Here is a 19764-nt window from a genome sequence, read left to right on the forward strand (position 1 = left end):
ATATCTGAGAGAGAGCTGGGAATGAAACACAATGAATTTCAATGATCTTCTATTTTAGGGTAATATAAACAAAATTTTTAATGGGGTTTCCCCAAGGAAATCGACATACACGATTCTTATCTAACCCAGCTCACCAGGGCACAGGGACAGGATTCTGAGTGCAGCTTGTGTGAAAGCTGGCAGCCGGCTAAAAGGGAGAAATACAAATTCTTGTTCCCGTGGCAGGCAAGGCTTGCACGGTGGGCTCTGCTGTAAAGGCCACAGCATGAGCTGCACACAGTGGGTTTGGGTTTTAAAATGCCCTGATCCTCAGATTACAACTGTGCTGAAATCCCATCCAGCTTTAAAAGTTTGTTTCACTCATCATTTTGTGAAATCAGAGTTTGGTTGAAATGTGTCATACCAAATGCTGTTCTCTTCTTAATTTTTCAGGAAAAAAAAATGGTTTCCTAGTACCCCAGTATTTCAGCAAATATAGCAATGATTGCCGTCTAAAATTTAAAAACTGGGAGGACTATTTGTTTTTACTTGTTTATCACTGTGTCTATTTGAAATGGCGCTAAAAAGAGATCCTGGTCAAACCATCTCAGTAACTTTGCTGATAAAAGTGATGGGTATTCATTGTCCTCCTGGGAAACGATAGATATTTTATATTGTTCTCATTTGAAGTTAAGGCTGTAGAGAAAGGTTGTTTCAAAAATTAATTTTCATTTCCATATTACAAAAATAGAGCAGTCTTGCAGACATGTAAAAGTATGCTTTCTTGCACATAGTAGCAACTTCTCTACTTTTGCTTTGGGATTTGATTATTGTTATAATGGTGTCATTAGTTAGTGATTTTGTTCATTCTTTAGCTCTAAACATCTTTTGTCAGATCTAAGCCTTTCCTTAGCCATACAGGTGTAAAAGGCTGTTACTGAGTGCAAGTGGGTACTTGTTTAATTCAGCCTTTTCCTAATATTAATCCTAACACTGATGTCAGGTCCATTCTACATCTTGGTGTGAAAAATTGATAGATGATGGAAACACTTCTATTGTAAGAAATATATGTCACAAAATATCCAGGTTTGCCGACGGCAGATTAAGGCTGATATAGCTGCTCTTGCCAGTGCTTTCTTAATTACAGTTGTCAGCTAACTTTCTGGGCTAACAGCACAGAATTTGTGTGCTTCTAAGTAGACTCCGTATTTATTCAACTTAAAAAGCTAAAATGGCTTTTTGTCTGTGAAAGGTGTGTCTGTACCTCGATGTTGTTTCATGGATCTGCTATAGATGGTGAAAATTAGATGATAGCATCTGTAAAATATGTAGAGACCCATGAAAATATTCATTGTCCTTTAAGCCAGAATTCCTTCAGAGTCTTGGCAGGTCGGGGTGGGGGAAGTTGTTTTCATCCATTCAAGTTCAAAACAATAAAAATTCCAAGTCTCTTTTTCTGATACCAAAGTAAGGCTGTTACTACTACTGACAAGTTTTCTAATATGTCATTAATTTACCTGTTAGTAAGAATCTATCAGGTGAAAGAATAAAACCACAGAAAAGTGCCTCGTACAGTTCTTTTACTTCTTAAATGAAATAGTTCTTAATAATTATAACCATTGCCTGTATTCCTCAGAGAGAGACTTAGATCCCGATATATTTATAGTCATGTGTCAGGAATGACAGCATCAAGATTTAATTGATAGAAAGGAAGAGGCTTTTTTTTTTTCAGTGTCCAAACTGGCTAAGAAAACTGTTCATACCTTTGCAGTGCATTTTCTGCAAAGAGGAGTTAACCTTCTTTTCCTAATTATTGTAGACAAGGCCTTAAAAGACCTGGTTCCTCAGAGGGCTGCACTTTCGATATTGTAGTGGGCAATATTAACAGAGCTTTCGTTGTTGGTGTTTAAAGGGATGTCATTGTTAGGAAGTGAATAAATGGAGAGAATAAGCACCAAGACTGAAATTAGTATTCAAGGAATATTATGAGTGCTACAATAAAAGTAGCTAATGTTTCCAAGTGAAAACTGAGATTTGAGTCTTCACAGGTGATTTTGTATGGTGACAGTACTAATAGAATGTAACTGGATTTAGTTCTTAGAAAATATTCAACTAAGTAGTGGAGGAAACTCCTTCTACAGTTTAAATTATTTTGGTTTTATAAGATTGTATTCTAATACTTCACACAAACGGCAATATGAAAAATAACACTAGTGTCCCAAATGTCAGGTTTTTTGAAAAAAAATCCTGGCTTACCAGTACACATGCTTGCTGACATCTGTGTGCCATTTTCATTTGACTAGGTTATTATGTCTTTTTATTTTGAAGGCCATTTGAGAAGAGCACCACTAAAAGTGTCCACAGTTACTACTCTGCTGTATTTACTACTTTGAAAAGTGGAAATGTTTTTGTTTATCTCTCCATCTGTCCCTTTCCTTGCTGCTTTTTTTCCTCTTTTATGGTAGCAGCAGCCCCTTGTGCAGTCAGCTGTGGTAGGGACCAGCTCTCACCTGCCTCATTCTGCCCCTCACCACGTCCTAGTGTGATGGGACTGTCCTCCTCCTTTTCTGCCACACAGCAAAGGCTTCCTCTCCTGCACTAGTCCTTTCACCCGTGCCAAGATACCCCAGTTAAGGATAGCAAGAGCACCGCTGTATCATTGTTGTTACTGTCTTTTCATCTCTGAAACAGGTCAGTTGGCATGTCAGCGTCTTAAATGTCCTCTGGAGGGTGGCCATAGCTGAATGCAAGAGAGCAGATATTGATGGCTGCCGCAGCCGTTTGTATAAGCTCTAGACAGTTGCAGTTGCGGCTACAGGCTGGTGAAAAGAGGGTCCATGTGGCTGCAACAGATTTTCTTTCCCTTTCTTAATTTTTGTCACAGTAGGGTAATTCTCATTGAGGATATGTTCCTCAGAACTGGGTAGCTGAAGTGTTTCAGAGTTACTGTGCTGAATACAACATGAAGAAGAGAAACATGGACTTAACCAACTGTAGAGCCTCACAAACTTGGCCAGCTAGTGTATTGGCTGTAGCTCCTGGTGCTTTCTCCTTACCTTACATCAACTAACTATTCATGCCTTTACTGTTCTAGCTTGCAGAGTTCAGCTTGTCTCCCTTCATCATCCTCCTTGATGCTGGCAAAAGGCTACTGCTGCGGTAGCAGTTGCTGACCCAGATGTGCTGCTCTTGGGGCCACCAGGAGAAAGGAATGAATGGAGCTGTTGTTAACCAAATAAAAGTGCGTGGCTGGCTTCAAAACAGACAGCTATGGAGAGCATTTACAGTGAAAATCACTGCAGCATGGTTTTCCCTTTCTTCTTTCAGATACTGTTTTTTGCAGACCTACAGCCTGACTCATTCCCTCTTGTAAGGCTTCTTGCTGTGAGCCCAAAAAGCTTCTGTAGTTTAATTCCACATTGAAATGTGCTGTACAGAGGAGGTGACATTTCAAAGCTGAGATCTGAATCACATAATTTTCTAAATAACCATTCATTAAAATGCTCTTCAGCAGTGAACAGTGTTGAACTGTGGTGTTACATCGCCTGCCCAGGACTCAGTCTTGCTGGATATAGGGATTTTTACTTGCTCTCCCGGACTGTTATTAGTCTGATTTCTTTTATCTCAAATGAGGCAAAGTAGAGGATTTCATACTTCCTTTGAGCTAGAAGGTATCTATCTGTGTAGCTTTATATATGTGTGTGTGTGTGTGTGTGTGTGTGTAAATATATGCACACACTGCACAAAAATGTATTCATCCACAGGAGCAGGTGGTGCTGGCAACACCTGTTGCTGGGGTCACTCAACACTCTGGTATTAAAACCCTAATTTTAGTTGCTTATAACTTTTGTCAAACTTAAACATTTGGGTTGCAATGTTATGTGCCAGGTGTCTGCCTTAGGCTGATTTGGGGGAGGGGTGTGGGGAGGGGAATTTATCAGCAAAACTGTTACTGCCAGTTCAGGGAGCAGAGGCCAGGGCACTGGTTTGCCTGTGCTGAAAATGAACTATTGCTGGTTGAGATGTTCCAGCAGCTACCCTCGTCTGAAGCCGAAAGTTGCCAGTGGAGAACCCCTGAAGCTGGGCATGTCTTTTGCCAGCGTTATGGAAATTAACTGTTTTACTGAGAATGCACATCTGCCTGGCTAAATTATGGGTCTGCGAAATGCTTGGTAGAAGTTTGTTGACAGCTGCCCACCAGGCTGCCTCCATCATGTCTGTTTCCAAACAGCCGTGCTGTGCTGTTCGGGTGCTCTTCAGATGCAAGGTGCCCATGAAGCCGCAAAGTAAGCCTTGGAGTCTGAGTATGGAGCAAAGCAGACTGCTGCACACAGGGGCACTGGTCCTCAGAGCAAATGCAAGCAGATCGGCTTATGCTTGCATAGCATGAATAAATAGGAGGGAATGGCTGGCTGGAATCCAGAGGAACTGGTGATGAAGGAAGGGAGTGATGGGCTGAGAGTGGTAAGAGCGAAGGGCACGGGGTTTTAAGAACTGTATGAGGGGGAATGCTGAGGCGGAGAGTGTGTGACAGCGCAGATAAACTGAGCAAGGATGGAGCACAGCTCCTGCCAGTCCATGACTGCAGGATTTCTGTGGTCCCTGCCTAACCAGCTGAAACGTTCCACTGATAGTAGTTCATCACAGCTCCTCAAATGGGTGATTTGCACAGGAGTACAAACTATACTGCTGCCAGTGCCTCCCCTATTCAAGTGTACAAACTTGAACCTAGTAATAAACACTTAGTTTGCATGTTTTCATCTGATGCTGTTTCAGGAGGCAGAGTTGTTCAGTTTACTTCTGCTTAATAGAAACATGAACATTTTCATTCTTTTTTCTCTTTTTTAGTATTTCTTAACCCTTGTGTACTCAGCCTGCACTATGCATGCATGCAGATCCCTTTATAAATACTACAGTTGTTCTTACTGTAGAATCTTGCTTTGGAATCTTTACTACCTTTGTAGCTCACAGTATGCAAAATCACACTAGTAAGTCAGTCGTAGATACTGAAGTGGTCTGTGGTTTCATCTATGTTGTAAGAACAGTTGAAAAGACTGCTCATATTATTTTTAAATGTTGTCCTTTCTTGATCGCTGTGGGCATTAGAAACAAACTGCTTGTTGCAAAATATTCTGTTTCATATTACTTGGCATTTTCCCATAAAAATCTGAAGAAATGCCACAGAACCTGATCAAAGTTTAAAGTCAGTTTGTTATTGAATGATGATTTTTTTAATTATAGGTAAAGCCTCAGCCAAGAAACTGACAAAAAAGGTAAGCAAAATGTTCCCTTCCTTCTTCAAAAGAACTTGCATTCTTTCTGTTACTCAGCTGAATAGACTTCTCTTTCCAAATTGTCTTTGTATTTTCTTGTTTGTGTCTTTAAAGGAGGTAGATGCTGCACTGCTGTGTGTTGCCAAAGCTAAACCAGGACCGACCTTTTTTAGAGAGCTTGGTGATAAAGGTAATGAGCACTTTTGATACTGAAAAATACACCTTGGTTTTTATGTCATTATATGGTATGAATCAAATGTATTTTTATAGAAGGTTTCATGGATTTGACTTCATCCCCATCTAGCCAGTAACTGCCTCCTTGGCCAATTTCTCAGTTATGCAAGAGAGAGTAAAGAGACAGGGCTGGGAATTGAAAGTCTTCTGAGGTGCAGGAGATGTGAAAGAAATCAGAAAAACTACTTGGAGAAGAGAAAGAGGCTAAAGGGATGACTTCAGCACAAAATGGACTTTTAAGACTTAATAAGCTGCTGTTTCACTTTATAACTTAAACACATGGAAACTAAGAATAAAAATAAAATTTGTGTCTAGTTATGTAAAGTGGCATCCCTCATTCCAAGAGCAGTTGAACTTATTCCTCCCTCTTCAGGAGCTTGGTGGTCCTTCACAGCACCGATGTGCTTTGGTTTCTTTTCACTCAGCATTTCCACCTTATATCAGGCTACATAAAGAGAAAACTCTGAGAGCTGGGTTATTGTTTGTATAACAACAGGGAATTAAAGAACACCAAATAAACACCTCGTTAGCATAAATTAATTGAAGGGAGAAAACAAACAAGAGGATCAAGAAAACCAAATAGATGAGTAATTAACCATTTCACCAGTAACACAGACTGAAATCCCCAAACTAATGAGAAAGACTGACAGCATCTATTCACAAACTTTCTGTATCGTTGTGTTCAGCCTGAGTCCCTTATCCCATGGACGTCTCTGGAAAACAAAGCTGCCTTTGCACTGCTGCCGTTCCTTGGCAGGCATGAGTCACGCTTTCTCCACGCACAGCAAATGCCTGGGCATGGCTGGCAGCTTGTGCAAGAGCGCAGCCCTCAATCTCAGCCTGTAGAGTTTCACCTGCCCTTTTGGCCTCATGTCCTCTTCTGCGTACAGTTCATTTCTTGCATTCTTGTGCAGACATGGAAGGGTCTTCAGCTGGGTGTCTTGCTTGTCAGTCCACTCCTGCAAGCCCCAGCATACCCCAGCAGCCCTGAAACATCTCTGAGCAAGTTGAACAATTTTTTTCTATCCTAGGTAAGTCTGCATTTTGTATTGAATAGTCATTCCCTGCCTTTTCAAATTACCCATCATCATGTGCTTTCCCAGGATTGAGTTTATAGGATTCCCAGTCTTTAATTCTTGGATATTCTTTCTCTATCCCTGCTTTTTCAGAACCTTTCTTTTTCTAGTGGTTGAAATTGCAAATCCCCAAATCCCTCTGCCTGGGAAAACCGGGAATCCACCAACAGAAAGTGAAAACATAGCAAATCAGCACAGCCTCCTTTCCTGCACCTCTCCCAGCTGACTGCTTGGCAGAAAGTAGCTTGGTGGTATGCCCAGCCTGGCACCTTTTGCATTCTAGGCAAGGCATTGATGTCCCCGTGCTTAGGACTGCAGGTCCATATACTCTGTCCTCCAAAGGTCAGGTAGGAGTCTGAGATGACGCAGGATGATGCAGTGCAGCCATCCATATGTCTCCATACAAACAGAGTTTTTACAGTTTTTTGTCATGGTGCCGCTTTAGTGACTTTGATGCTTTTGCTTTGAGGTGCATTATTATTACATTTTTAAATGTAAATATTTATGTATTAGGTACTACTTTCATGAGTACCAAAATAACGAATCTACACAGTTTAGCTGAGATTATTTTAACCGCCTTCAAATCGTTTTTTAAATATCAAGTAGAGGGAAAACTGTCATCAGTCCAGTTTGTAAAATGTAACACTAGGGAATTCTGCCTTCTAGTGGGCAGTTTTAAAACTCATATCATATTTTGTGGCTGTACTTATTATTTATTCAGCAATAAGAATATTGTACTGTCAGCATTTGCTATGAAGTTTGAGGGCAGAGATTTCCAGGTGAGGACAGAGAAGGCTTATTTAGTGTTAGAAAATTATAGTATTTTGCCAATGCTAACTGCAAATACTTGACTGCAAGTATGTTGAGTCGTTCAACAGTATGTGAAGCTTTTATCTTTTAAACTTTGCTTGAACATTAATATAATTTTCTGGGTTTTTTTAATTTGTTGCATTGCATCTTTTGAGTAACTTTGTAATGAATGCTGTAGAATAAAAAGAAAATTGTCAAAATATATAATTTACTTTATGGATAAGGTAAATTGGCCATTCAGTACAGGCAGTAAAAGGAAAATAAAATTAAAAAAAGAATTTCTATGGAAATGAGTCCACAAGTTAAAAAAACTTAAATTATTTTAGAATAATCAGTCTGCCAGAAAATGTCAGATGGGCTGTGGATTTGCTTTAAGGCACTGAGACATATTTTAAAGTACAATCAATAACTTTTTTTGCATATATTTATTATATTTACCATTTTACCTATTCCATTATAGTGACTTTTCGGTCGGCTTACAATAAGATGATGAAAACAGAGTCTGTGTCACACCCCTGCTGTTTTTTGCAAGGCTATTCTTTCCAGCCCTCTGCAATTCGAGGGAATAGAGCCATCATGCTTCTCGCTTGAGCCAATAAGCAGAGTCTTGTCTTTAAATGGGTCTTTTCTTTACATCCTACCATCTCCATATAAAGTTTTCAGATTTTTTCCACAAAATTTTATAAGGTACAGTGTTCCCTATCTACCCATATAGCTAAAACACTCTAGGCGCTCAGCATTTTTATCCCACTTTTTTTTCCTCAGAATTTGACAAACATAATCTGCCATGTTAATATCCTTTCAAAAACTTGGATAAAGATATTTTTTTTACATTACACCTTTGAGTGTGTCATCTCTTCTTTTGTATCCCAACATTGGGCTCTCCTTGTTCTGTTTTATCTAGCATAAGCTGCTTGTCTTCACCTTCCAGGTCTTCCCTAGACTATCCCTGTGCAGCACATCTCCAGACAGCTGAGGGGCAGACTCCCACTTCATCTTGGCCAGTGATGCTGGCCTTCATCGCTTGATGGTTAAATTTTCAGGCAGGGATCTTTGTGCTGATACTATTGCAGTCCACAACTGGGAGGTGCTTTCTATACAGAGCTGAAAAGTTACCTTCTTGTCTTTCTTTATATTCTTCCTTTAAGCATTCTTTTAGTGTGTGACACACACAAAACAAAATTAGAGAGCAGGAATCTTGATCACTGCCCATCACACTATTTGCTTGATTTCTTTTCCTCCCCTATTTGATTGATCCATTTTTTAATCTTGTATTACGCTTAGGTGTATAAGCTAAAAAAGTGGGTAGGAGTTCTTTCTGTTTGTTTAGTTTCAAATTTGTAGAAATCCTGGACACTTTGTCTAGGAACATGATTCCAGCTTTTACAGCAATGCAAATAATAATGTACATTCTTGCAGTGGCAGTAACTGTAAAACTTGTAAGCAAAACTAAATCTTTGAGATGAAAGTATTTTTTATTTCCACAATGTACTGTATGACTGTAGTGCTGTGCTGATTTATACGTGATGCATGCTGGATAATAGAGTGAATAGCCCTATTTTGGTGGAGAGGAAAACTGAGATATAGAACCAGAGGGAGCTGGCAACAGGATCAGCATTAGACCTGTCTTTAGCTAAGACTTGTTTTCGGATTTTCAGACTTTTATATTCAGCAATTCAATATTTCTAAACTCTGAAAGTGTTAAGTCACTATCTGAGGTCAAATACAAATGCTGTTGGCTCTGCATAGTAATTTATCAGAAGTTAATTGTTTATCACTGAAGCTTAAGTAGATTCCTTATCTATCAATTAACTAAATATAAATTATAAAAAATAGTTTATCTTTGCACAAAGAGGCATGTTTGAACTTAATTATTTTAAGCAGCTTCAGCATTATACTATGTTTAGCTCACAGGTTAAAAGTAACTCAGTTATTTTGAAAAGTGATTTATAAAAAAGCCCTTTGCATTTTTTCTCCAAACATTATTGCAGGGCAGATGGTTCAGATTCTGTTGTTTAACCACCCTTGTTATGCGTTCTCTATCTTTAGCTTGTACACTATTTTGACGCTGTCACATCTTTGTGTTTGTTCAGGCTTTTCACTTAAGGCGGTATTTCAAAGGAAAACTCTGGAATTTTCCTTCAAAAGGGGGGAAAATACTTTCACCTTGTAGAAAGGACATGTTCCTATTTAAAAAAAAATAGAAGCCTCCTCTTGGCACCCAGCCTAGCGGTACTATCAGCACAATCTAGCAGCTTGGCAGCTTTGCATGTTGCCATGTTCCCCCTGAGAATTAGAGGGAAGCTATTCTCCACCTTCACGAGCCTGCCAAAGGATGGAGGGCTTTGATCCTTCAGGGTAACATTAGAGTAGTTCTCCTCCCAGGTACTAAATGTGACAAAGCGGATTTAATTTATTTGCCTTTTATATAAACATTGAATGTTTTGAGTGAGAATCTGAAGATTTAGTGTAGGCCTTATATTAATACCAAATAAACCTTACTTTCTTGATTAGACATGAACATTGATGAGTCTCTGGATAGGGAATTTTACCTTAAGAGCGCTGAAAACAGAAGTAAAAACTTTATTGAAAAATAATGTGGCTTACTTTAATAACCTGTGTAATAAGATGTTAAACTACATTTTTTATATTTATAAGATTCAAACTCTCAAATCTTGCTATAAGTGTATTTTCTTTTTTCAAGTAATTTTTTAATTCTTTTGTTTCAGGGATGATATCTTATGCAGAGTACCTATTTTTACTCACAATCCTTACGAGTAAGTATTATATATTTAAAATACTTATGCGTAAATACTCAGCTACTAGCATCTTTCCAGGAACTTTTTCTGGTATTTTTTAACTTCTAAATTTGTACATTGTAGTAAAGCATCAAGAACTATTGTGTATAGAGTGATAAAGCATTAATATAAGTGGAGATAGCTTTAATTGATTGCAACTTGCATCCATAGTGTCATCCCTGGTCCATAACAGTACTTCAAAAATCATGATAATCTCTGCACCATGGGATCAGTAAAGTCCTTCTAGAGACTTTGAGAGAGGGGAGACATTGGTTACAGGACACATAATAAGGAGAAGATAATTTGTTTTCTGGATAGTAGTTTTAGTCATTTTGGACAATGAGGTGTTAACATTAGAGCTTATGCAGTGGTATAAAAAGCTGTTGTGTCAGAAAGGTTGTTGTCTATTACTCACGTGTTCAGATCTGTAATGCGTGATATACATAAACAGCAGGCTTCTGCGGTGTTTTTTTGTTTGACCTTTTAATCCTTTTTTTCCCCCGGTTCCTTTTGACTTTATTTCCTCTGAAATAAAGTTGTGCTACACACAGCTTCAACATGTGTTCAAGTGCGTTTTTAAAATCAGAAATAAGAGTCCAGCCAAGTTAGAAAGCTGATTTTAAAATATTTGTTGCAACTCAAAGAAGAGGGATTTTTTTTTTTTTTAAGAAAGCACAACCACATTATAACTTAATTAAAGTTGCAGAAATAGGTGACAAAGATTCAATTTCTTTAAAAATCTGTGGCAGCTGAAAGTAAATTCATGCTGATTTATTGGCTGAAGCAATTAGAAAATTGAAGCAGTATCAGACCAAGTTGTTCCATTCCTCCAGATAACATTTTTTACAGAATTTACGTAGGAATGTATTGAACTGCAAAAACAAAGGCATCTTTTGGTGCAGGATGAAAATGCAGTGCTAATGTCACTGCTTTGGTTACACAGAGGGTTATCATACCTATCAGTTGGAAAGCAAATGTCAACAAGCGTTAGTGCGTCTGTCTTTGCCTAACAAGTACCCCATGTCAGCCAGCCCCCAGGTACACAACCTGTCTCTCTCACTAGTGAGAATTAATGTGAAATTAATATTTAAATGACGATTTCTAAGTCACCAACAGAGCAATAGGGAAACAGAAAAAGAGTCACCAGCTTTCCAGAGTCCTGGTTCCAGGAAACTGCTGGCCAGACCACGCTGCCTGAGGTATAAAAGCACCATCTATAACAACCCTGACTTGAAATGTAATTTTGTGGCAAAGGCTTTATTTTGTCCCCTGTGACCCCTTTTCTCTGTGCCTTGTATCATCATTATCTTCTTTCTTTCGGTGCTGTACTGAATTTCATTTCCAGCAATTGGCTAATGGAGCTTCTGCTGAAGGAGCCCAAGGAACTGAAATTGTCACCTTGACTCAAAGCTTCATTTCAGTTAGCCAGTCACACAAGTTGAAAGCTTGGTCAGTGTAGGAATGATTGCAGGGGAAGCACCTAAGTCTAACCTGCACTCAGAGCTAAGATGAAGCTCTTCTGTTCAGATTTTGGAATTTTGCCCAATTCTAATTAAATACAAGTATATCTGAGGTAGTCTTTGAACTATGCTTATTTTACGAACACATACCTTTGGGGTTACATCATATCAGATAAGTATCATCTCTGAAGAGTATAAGCAGCTTTAGGTTCTATATTTTCAGTAACAGCTCTCTTATCTGAAAATTGCAACACAGATGGTATGAATTACCATTAAATACATCAATTGCTTTTGTTCTCTAAAAATGTTATAGGATAGGCTCTTCTTGCGTTTGTACTAGTAGCACAAATTTAGTACGTGGCATTTCCACGGAAAGGAAGCCAGTTTTGATTGTTACAACCCAGTTGCTGGGGAAGGGCTCTGCTACGCAGATTGCAATGGTATTTATAAACTCTCCCTGCATCACAAGGTTGTTCCACAGAGAACGTTAGTTGGCTGCTGAGGATGTAATTTCTAAAATGTAAAAATAGTACTTTCTTTAACCATCTTGTTATCACTTAAAAGGAATGGGATATTTCTTTAACTTGTTCCCTTTGCAGAAAAATTCTTAAAAAAAAAAAAAAGTAAGACTTAAAACTTTACAAGATGGAGCTGGAAGAATATATTTCCAAAAGAAAAACCCTGAAGACATTAGAGTTTTTTAGAGATACTGCTTCACTGCCCTCATGAGTCCAACATTGTTCTTGGAAACATGAATGTATTCTAGAGATGATAAGTCCATGGCTTTCATATTAATGCCTGACTTGATTGGGTTGTGGAATTAATTCACCTGCTCCAGAAATTACTGGGATAAGTGCTTGCCGCTGCAGTGAACTGTAAGTACCTTTCAGCAGCATGCTGCTCCTGTGTGGGCTTGCTAATGAGCAAGGCCGCCTCCTGTAAGCAAAGTAAGATCATGAAATTGTGGGAAGGAGCTCAAAACACACTGTGTTTTTATAGCGCCTGCAAGACTCAGAACTTATTACATTTTTTGTGTTGAAAAGAAACATCCACTCGGTGAAAGAAATGCAGGGTAAAATTGTGTAAAATTCCTGAAAAAATCAGCTTGATGGGGGTCATACAAAACATGCTTTTATCCAAAAAGGCCAGAAAGAGTGGTTTATTACTTCTCAGTAACATTTGAGTACATTGTTTAGGGAGGGAGGAGAAGGGAAGGAAAAAAAAAAAGGCCTGGGGGCTAACACAGCGGGAGCAGGAACCAAGAGAGCTGGCCATGATTACAGGATCAGTCTGTTTGCTAGGGAAGACTAGGGAAGACTGCAAATACTGGCATACAGTTATGCATGCAAGAAGTACCTGAGGAGTACACTAGCTCTTTCATGCAGTTTGGGAATAATTATTGGTTTCTCAAGGCACTTTCCAGTCTTCTCACCTGAAAAGGAGCTCTAATAAACAAGGGAGAGCTAGACTTCAGAAGTGGCATGGGATTATTGAGACATCTAAATAGAATACCTAAGACCAGGACAGTAGGACATACAACATTTTTACAGTCATTGGATCAGATGGACATTCGTGGCTGTACTTAGGCACTGCTGGCATTTCTTGCCATTGCATTAATTATCCCTTGAAATGGTAGTAAAAAGGTGTTTTAAAAGTTTGCTTATATTGGAGGAGGTACGTATGGTTTACTGGAAATATCATGTGCATGCATAACAATGGAGAACTGAACCACAGGCAATATTTCTTTTGCATTAAATATTTAAATACTTGTGTGTGTGTGTTTACAATAAAGTTCTTTCGCAATTTGTTGCAGAACCCCAGACTGGATTTCAGATTGCTTTTAAAATGTTGGATACAGATGGCAATGAACAAGTTGAAAAGAAAGAATTCTTTAAGGTATGTGTATTTATATGCATATTAATTTTAAAGTATTTAAATAGCTCCATGGGTTATAGCTGCTAAATTAAGATTCATTAAAATCTTCAAGCCTGTTTTCAGTCCAATCTATGATCACATACTTACTAAAATACTTGATATGAAAGGATCACGTACCAAGGCATTGCCATAGAAGTACTTCTTATATTTGAACAATCTTTCGTAAACGTTACCTTTGACTTGTGTCTAAAAATCTGTTACTGGGAAGGTAGGAGGTGGTGTACATCCCTTAATCCCATGAGCTGATTTAAATAATTAGCTGGGAAAGTCTTTTATTTTCTAAATAATTTGAATAGTTTTTGAAATTCACCGTCCTCTCTTGGTTTTTATTAATTTTGTTTGCTGTTGCACAGGTTTTTTACCAATTCACACTTTGAAGAGTAACAGCAGTTTTTCCCATATTTTGCATAAAATATGGAGGAGAAAGGCAGATGCTTAAAAAATGAAGAAAATCTGGCTCTGATGTTTTAAAGAATAGGCTTTGTTATATAACTTATTCAACTTTTAAGTATTTAACAGGAGACTGTTAACTAAATGTTTCTTGTCAAAAGTTGAATGTAAAATTAACAAATGTAGTTTTTAATAGACTCCCTCAGCTTGATTTAGATCCTTCATTCATATTGGAGGTGACTAGAGAGACAATTTTATAAGAAGCTGAAATGGCTACCACAATGCATATCATTTTCTGTAAGTAGGATAAAGATAATCATTAACGCAACAACTCCAGAGAGCCATAGAATCTAAAACTTACAAAGACGTACCTGTTGGTAGAGAAATTGCCACAAAATTATTTATGTGAACTTTCATAGCCTTAAACTCTGATACAATAGCTGTTAGCATGTGTTCTGCACTGATAGCCATTTTTTCAGTGAATTGTCTCTTAGCAAGATTACAATTGATGAGTCATACTGAAATGTATTTTTAAAATAGTAGTACTATTTGAAAATAATACTTGAAATTAGACCATTTCCCAATACAGTGTTCCCAGAAGCCCCTGAGCCTGCAGATACCCTGCACTCATTTGTTGCTACACAGTCTTCTACGCTTGAAGAATTTGCGTTTTAAAGTGTTAATTATTCTGCTGATTAAAAAGAAATTCTAACTAAAGCCTCTATTTTTAACCTACTAAAACTGGTATAATCCTAGTGAATTTTTACCAGAGCAGCAGTGTCCTGATCACTGAAATATGTATGTTACAGCTGTATTGTTCATTTACAAAACAGTATGTTACAGGGGAAAGAAAGTAAGTCCATGAAAGTGAACGTGTTCAGCCTGTAGTGCCTGTGCAACAAAATGCCATGTCAGCAGTACTTCCTTTAATTAACTTGCTCTGTCAGTTAAACAAGTAAGGAGATTATTGCAGAAATACAGCACAACTCTCTTTGGGAGATGTACAGTATGTCATATCTTTAACATCCATTACCTATTTCAGGTAAATCTAATTGAATTATCCAGTATGAACAACAGAAAGTCATCAAAAGTAGAGGTTAAAACTTCATACAAATCATTAAAAATAATTTGATTCTTGTAGAGGCAGTCAAATTAAATGAAAATTATTCTAGTTAGGTTGTTACTTTGCATTTCCTTTATTGGCTGTATTGATAAATTAATATAAAGTGGTAAAATAAACCCCTGTAAATTTCAATGTCAACTCACAAGAATCACTAAATTCAAAGAAGTCGCGCAGGATGCAAGCTAGTCAAGAGATGAGTTTTCTCACATGACTGTTTACATTTATAAGTGGTGACTATTTTAAAGCAAAACTTGATTTTTATAGGTTAGGTTTTAAAAGAAAACTTCTGGAATGTAAGAATCTGGAAAAATGTGTGTGCATTAATCTCTGTATACTCTAGTTCTGTATGCATGATAGAAAGCTTCTATATATCTACTATCATGTATATATGATATCATACCTTCTACAAACTATGCATATACATACATATGCATGATACTACATATCATATGTATATAATCAGTAAATTTTGTGGCTGATCTGTCTCTTGTCTTGTCCCAGTTCGCATCTCAGAAAAATATGTCTGAACTATTCTGTTAGTTATTTCTACAGTATATTTGACAATAATATCACAAAACGTGTAAGGAAAGGGCGGTGGAAAAGAGTAGCGAGTAATCAGTAATTAGGAGGCAATTACTATAAGCAGGATGTGATGGGAAAAGAAATTTCACTGCTGCTTCATTCTCGTTCTTTGTCACCTCTTCTTCGCCCTACTTCCCATCCATTGCCTACTGATTACACATCTATGTATGTCTCCATTATCCGTTGATCTAGTCTGTAAATTCTTTGAGGTAAGAACTTGGCCTTTTCGTTTGCACGTCCATCATTCTTTGAATTGTGTGTATCTCAACTCTCATGTGTTACTGGATAAACAGACAAAAGATGTATCACATGAATCGTTCAGGAAAGAAAGAAGGGTGACAAGCAAATGCTACAACCCAAGTCCATGGTGCCTGCAGCACATGATGTAGATAGGCTGTTCAGACCTGCCTGGATCAGACACTGAACGAGTGCCAGATGCAGGATTTCCCAGTATATTCAGTGCTTTTCACTAATATAAATGAATGTTCAGGAAAGGAGATTTTGAATGCAATTCCAAGTTTTGAAGGAGAGAGTTTATCTTGTCCTCCACAGCCTTTCCACTTCTGTGCACGTTTTCCTCCTTTCCAGTAGCAGTAAAAAGTTGTCTCTCCTCCCTGCTTCTTTGTATTCAAGCCAGTCTATTTTTAATTTCTGCTTCATCCATGTTTCAGTGGTAAACATTCACAATACAAGATACATTTCAGAGTTAGGGCCCAGAATCACAGCAGTCTGTGTTTTGAGGAGGGCACCCACAAGGATTTGTTGCTTTGCCCTGCAACTCCAGGGTGAAGAAGACGTGATAGAAATGGCAGTGTTCACAGATGTTAGCTGCCAGCCTTTAATCAGCCCCTACCAGAGTGCAAAGAATTGTTTCTCAGAGCCATATTATCTGCACCTTTGTGAGGACAGTAAGGTACTTGTGTGAGCTCTGCACTTCTAAGACATTCACGTGAGACTTGATGAGGGGGATTTCCAGACATGTGCACATAATTACCCATGCACATTAACCTGAGACCTCCCATCAAGAGTAAGGCCACCAAAGATACCAAAATCCCCAGCAAGCAAGGAATTTCCCTAACTGTCCTGATGAAAGATTTCTGAGTAAAATTAATGGCAGTTCAACACTATTGGGAATGGAGGTAGGGCAACTCTGATGGCACATGCAAGACCTATGTGATTTAGACTTCTAAATAGACTCTCTTTATACACTTGTCCTGGACAGCAGTTATCACAAAAAACATAGAGGTTCATCTAGGGCTGAATGAACCAGCAGCCAACACTGTCAGCAGTTGTGGTTGGTTGGTACAGAACACCTCTGCAGACCTAGAACATACACAAGCACTGACTTCTCTTAAACAACTGGAAGATGTGAATTCACCTTTTTTTTTTTTTTTTAAGACTGACACAGCCCTTCTGCCAGCTCTTCTTTAGAAAAAAATATTTCTTAATATGTCTTTAGTAAAGAGGCATCAGTTGTGCATAATAGGTCTCATTATTGTTGAATTAGCCATTAGTGAGTTCCAGTGATTAACAGATATAAATATTAAATACAGATAAATGTTACATGGAGCAGTTGAGTATTGGAGTCCATTTCTCAAGGGCAGAATTCTCCCTCTGTGAGTAGCTGCTGCAGTGTCCTGGAATAAATCGGCGAACTACTGGAAATAGTTTCAAGCACTATAAGGATTTACGTACAGTGTATGAAAACAATAAACTAAATCTTCCAGAACACTTGTGAAAAAAAAATTATATTGCATGTCTGTGTTCTTTAGGAGTCTCTGCAGATTTTTTTTAAGAGCCACTTAAAAATAAAATCCAAAAGGAAAAAAATTATTTTCTCTTGTTCAGAAAGTATTTGCAGTTGTATTTCTTGTGTATGAGCAAAAGATGGATTTTTCAGGTAAGAAGAAAATTTAGTTTTTCAGTGAGAATACAGACAAGTAGTGGTGTTTTTATCCAGAGCTCTATATTGATATTTGCCATGAAGAAATTGATAACGCTTTTACTGTCCTGGTCAATTTTTTTGTAAGTGATCAAAAATAAAAAGAATTTGGAGAAACTTGGAAGAACTGGTACTGTTCAATTGTCTTGCTACAGTATTTATTTTGATAAATACTATCAAGGCATGCATTTAAAAATAATAATAGTAACTATCCTGAGGAACTAAAAAACTGAGGCTATTAAAAAAACAGGACAGGTGAATTAGTCAAAATTTGAAGGCCAAGGGAAGACTTCTGGCAACACGAACAGTGAGCAGTTTTTTTCCTACTCGCTACTTAAAAGCCCATATTGCTTCTCTGAACAACATAACAAAAAAAAGGAAAAAATGAAGCCCTAAGAAGATATTTGAAAACCCCACAAAACAGTAGCTATGTAAATTTGGTCATGGATTTATTTCCCAATTTTAATGGGCAGGGTGAGGAATCACTCAGAAATGTTTGAGAAGCAAACCAGCAGCTTTGAAAACCCTGAGCTTTAAAAGCATCTTTCCTAAGTCTCCAAATCCAGAGTACTCGGTGTAAGTTCATATCTGTACCTGAAATGTAATAAGTCCCTTGTTCTTTCATTTTTGCTGTCCTTATGAGGATTCATGCAAATGTCTGTGAAAGGTAGGTATACCTTGTGCTATGTTAAATCATTCTTGTGGCAGTGTTGACCTCCCAAGCTAAAATACAGTCAAACAAACCGTGCAGCTGAGATATACCTGAGGTGCTGCAAATTAATGCACTTTCCATATTACCTTAAAGTTCTCCTTGGGGCAGTGGAAGTTATGGTATTTCCCGAATTACCCTTGATGTTTTACCCCTGAGTTTCAAAATCTTATGGAGTGAATACTATGCTTGCAGTGCAAGAAAACCTCTTCTAAAAATAGAGTAAGTGCTGGGTTGCAGGAGAGATCCATATGCTTTGCTTGGCTGTATTAACCACAGCAGATAAGACATTCCTGGGAAGAAGTGTGTCTGAATATCAAAATATCCTTAAGTATGCAAATATTTGGTCATGAATAGAGAACCTTGCAGAAGTATGACTTTATAATGAAGAAAAAGTGAAATTAATGCAAGTTTCTGAAAAATTAGACTCTTGTAATACCAAGTTTGTAATTTTCCTGTGTTTTTTATGTTTCAATAAATACAGCTACAGAGAATCATTGGGAAGGAAGATGATTTGAAAATAGCTGGAGACGAAACAGTATTTCGGGTATGAAATAGAGATACATTTTTCTTTACAAAAGCATCATTATATTTCCCGTGAACTGTTTTTTTTTCAGAGTTTTTAGTTAAGTATGTAAGCATCAGTATTAGTGCTTTAATTAAATGAAGCGCATGATTTGTCAACTGCTTTCTAACTGGAAAAGAAAAATGTTTGTAATTTCTGAATCTTCTGATGAAATGTATGCAATTAATGTATTTTATTACTGTGTGGTCTCTCTGTTATTTAGTTTCTGTAAGCCTCTGTTTCAAAGTAACTCTCTTCTGTTTATGAAAAACACAGAAAAAGCTCTGTACTGCCATATGAGAAACTATGGTTTTCCAAATAGAAACTGATACCTTAAATTTACCTAAGTGCTACTGTTGCAGTAATATCAGCTTATTCTGAGTTGGTTTGAAATGTAATTGCTGTCATTGAGGTGACAAAGGCAAGGACTACTTTAGTTAGGTCCACTCACAGAAGGAAATGGCTTAGATGCAGACCAGAAGAAGAAACTGTCTTAGAGTATGATCCTCCAACTGGGTTAGAAGTTTCACTGGATTGGAGACCATTAGCAAATGGCAAATACAGCTTGTGAATGAAAGGAGCAGGTAAATTCTTGCTCTCTTTTGGCTGTTTTCCCCTGAATCCTGCGAGTGTAACCTGTCTTCTTCCCTAAGTGAAGTCTTTGCTAGCTACCGTCTCTTCTTCAGTCTCTAGTTAGCACAGAGACAAGTTATTCTGTAGCCTAGATGAGATTGAATGAGACTGAAACCGAGAGGGGAAAGTCCTGAGTATACTGAAGACACCTCAGAAGCAGCTGATGAACCAGGGTGAAGGAGGGGGAGAGTGCAGATGGATTATCTCCAGCTATTACTATAAGGTGCTGCTTGCATCAGCAGCATAACTTTTCTT

General features: G+C 37.9%; 1 protein-coding gene across 3 annotated transcripts in view; it reads left to right on the forward strand.

Annotated features, from left to right (window-relative positions):
• MICU2 (mitochondrial calcium uptake 2) overlaps positions 1-19764 on the forward strand; it is a 145249-nt gene that overhangs the window by 101793 nt on the left and 23692 nt on the right. For 2 of the 3 annotated variants that reach the window (XM_064441166.1, XM_064441169.1), the window contains exons 3-7: positions 5221-5252; positions 5367-5442; positions 10102-10149; positions 13444-13526; positions 18796-18858. In XM_064441166.1, coding sequence (XP_064297236.1) covers positions 5221-5252; positions 5367-5442; positions 10102-10149; positions 13444-13526; positions 18796-18858 — 302 coding nt within the window. The remainder of the gene's footprint in view (positions 1-5220; positions 5253-5366; positions 5443-10101; positions 10150-13443; positions 13527-18795; positions 18859-19764) is intronic. The other variant, XM_064441168.1, reaches the window with a different exon arrangement.

The sequence above is a fragment of the Phalacrocorax carbo genome, chromosome 1 (assembly GCF_963921805.1).
Source record: "Phalacrocorax carbo chromosome 1, bPhaCar2.1, whole genome shotgun sequence".
Lineage (NCBI taxonomy): Eukaryota > Metazoa > Chordata > Aves > Suliformes > Phalacrocoracidae > Phalacrocorax > Phalacrocorax carbo.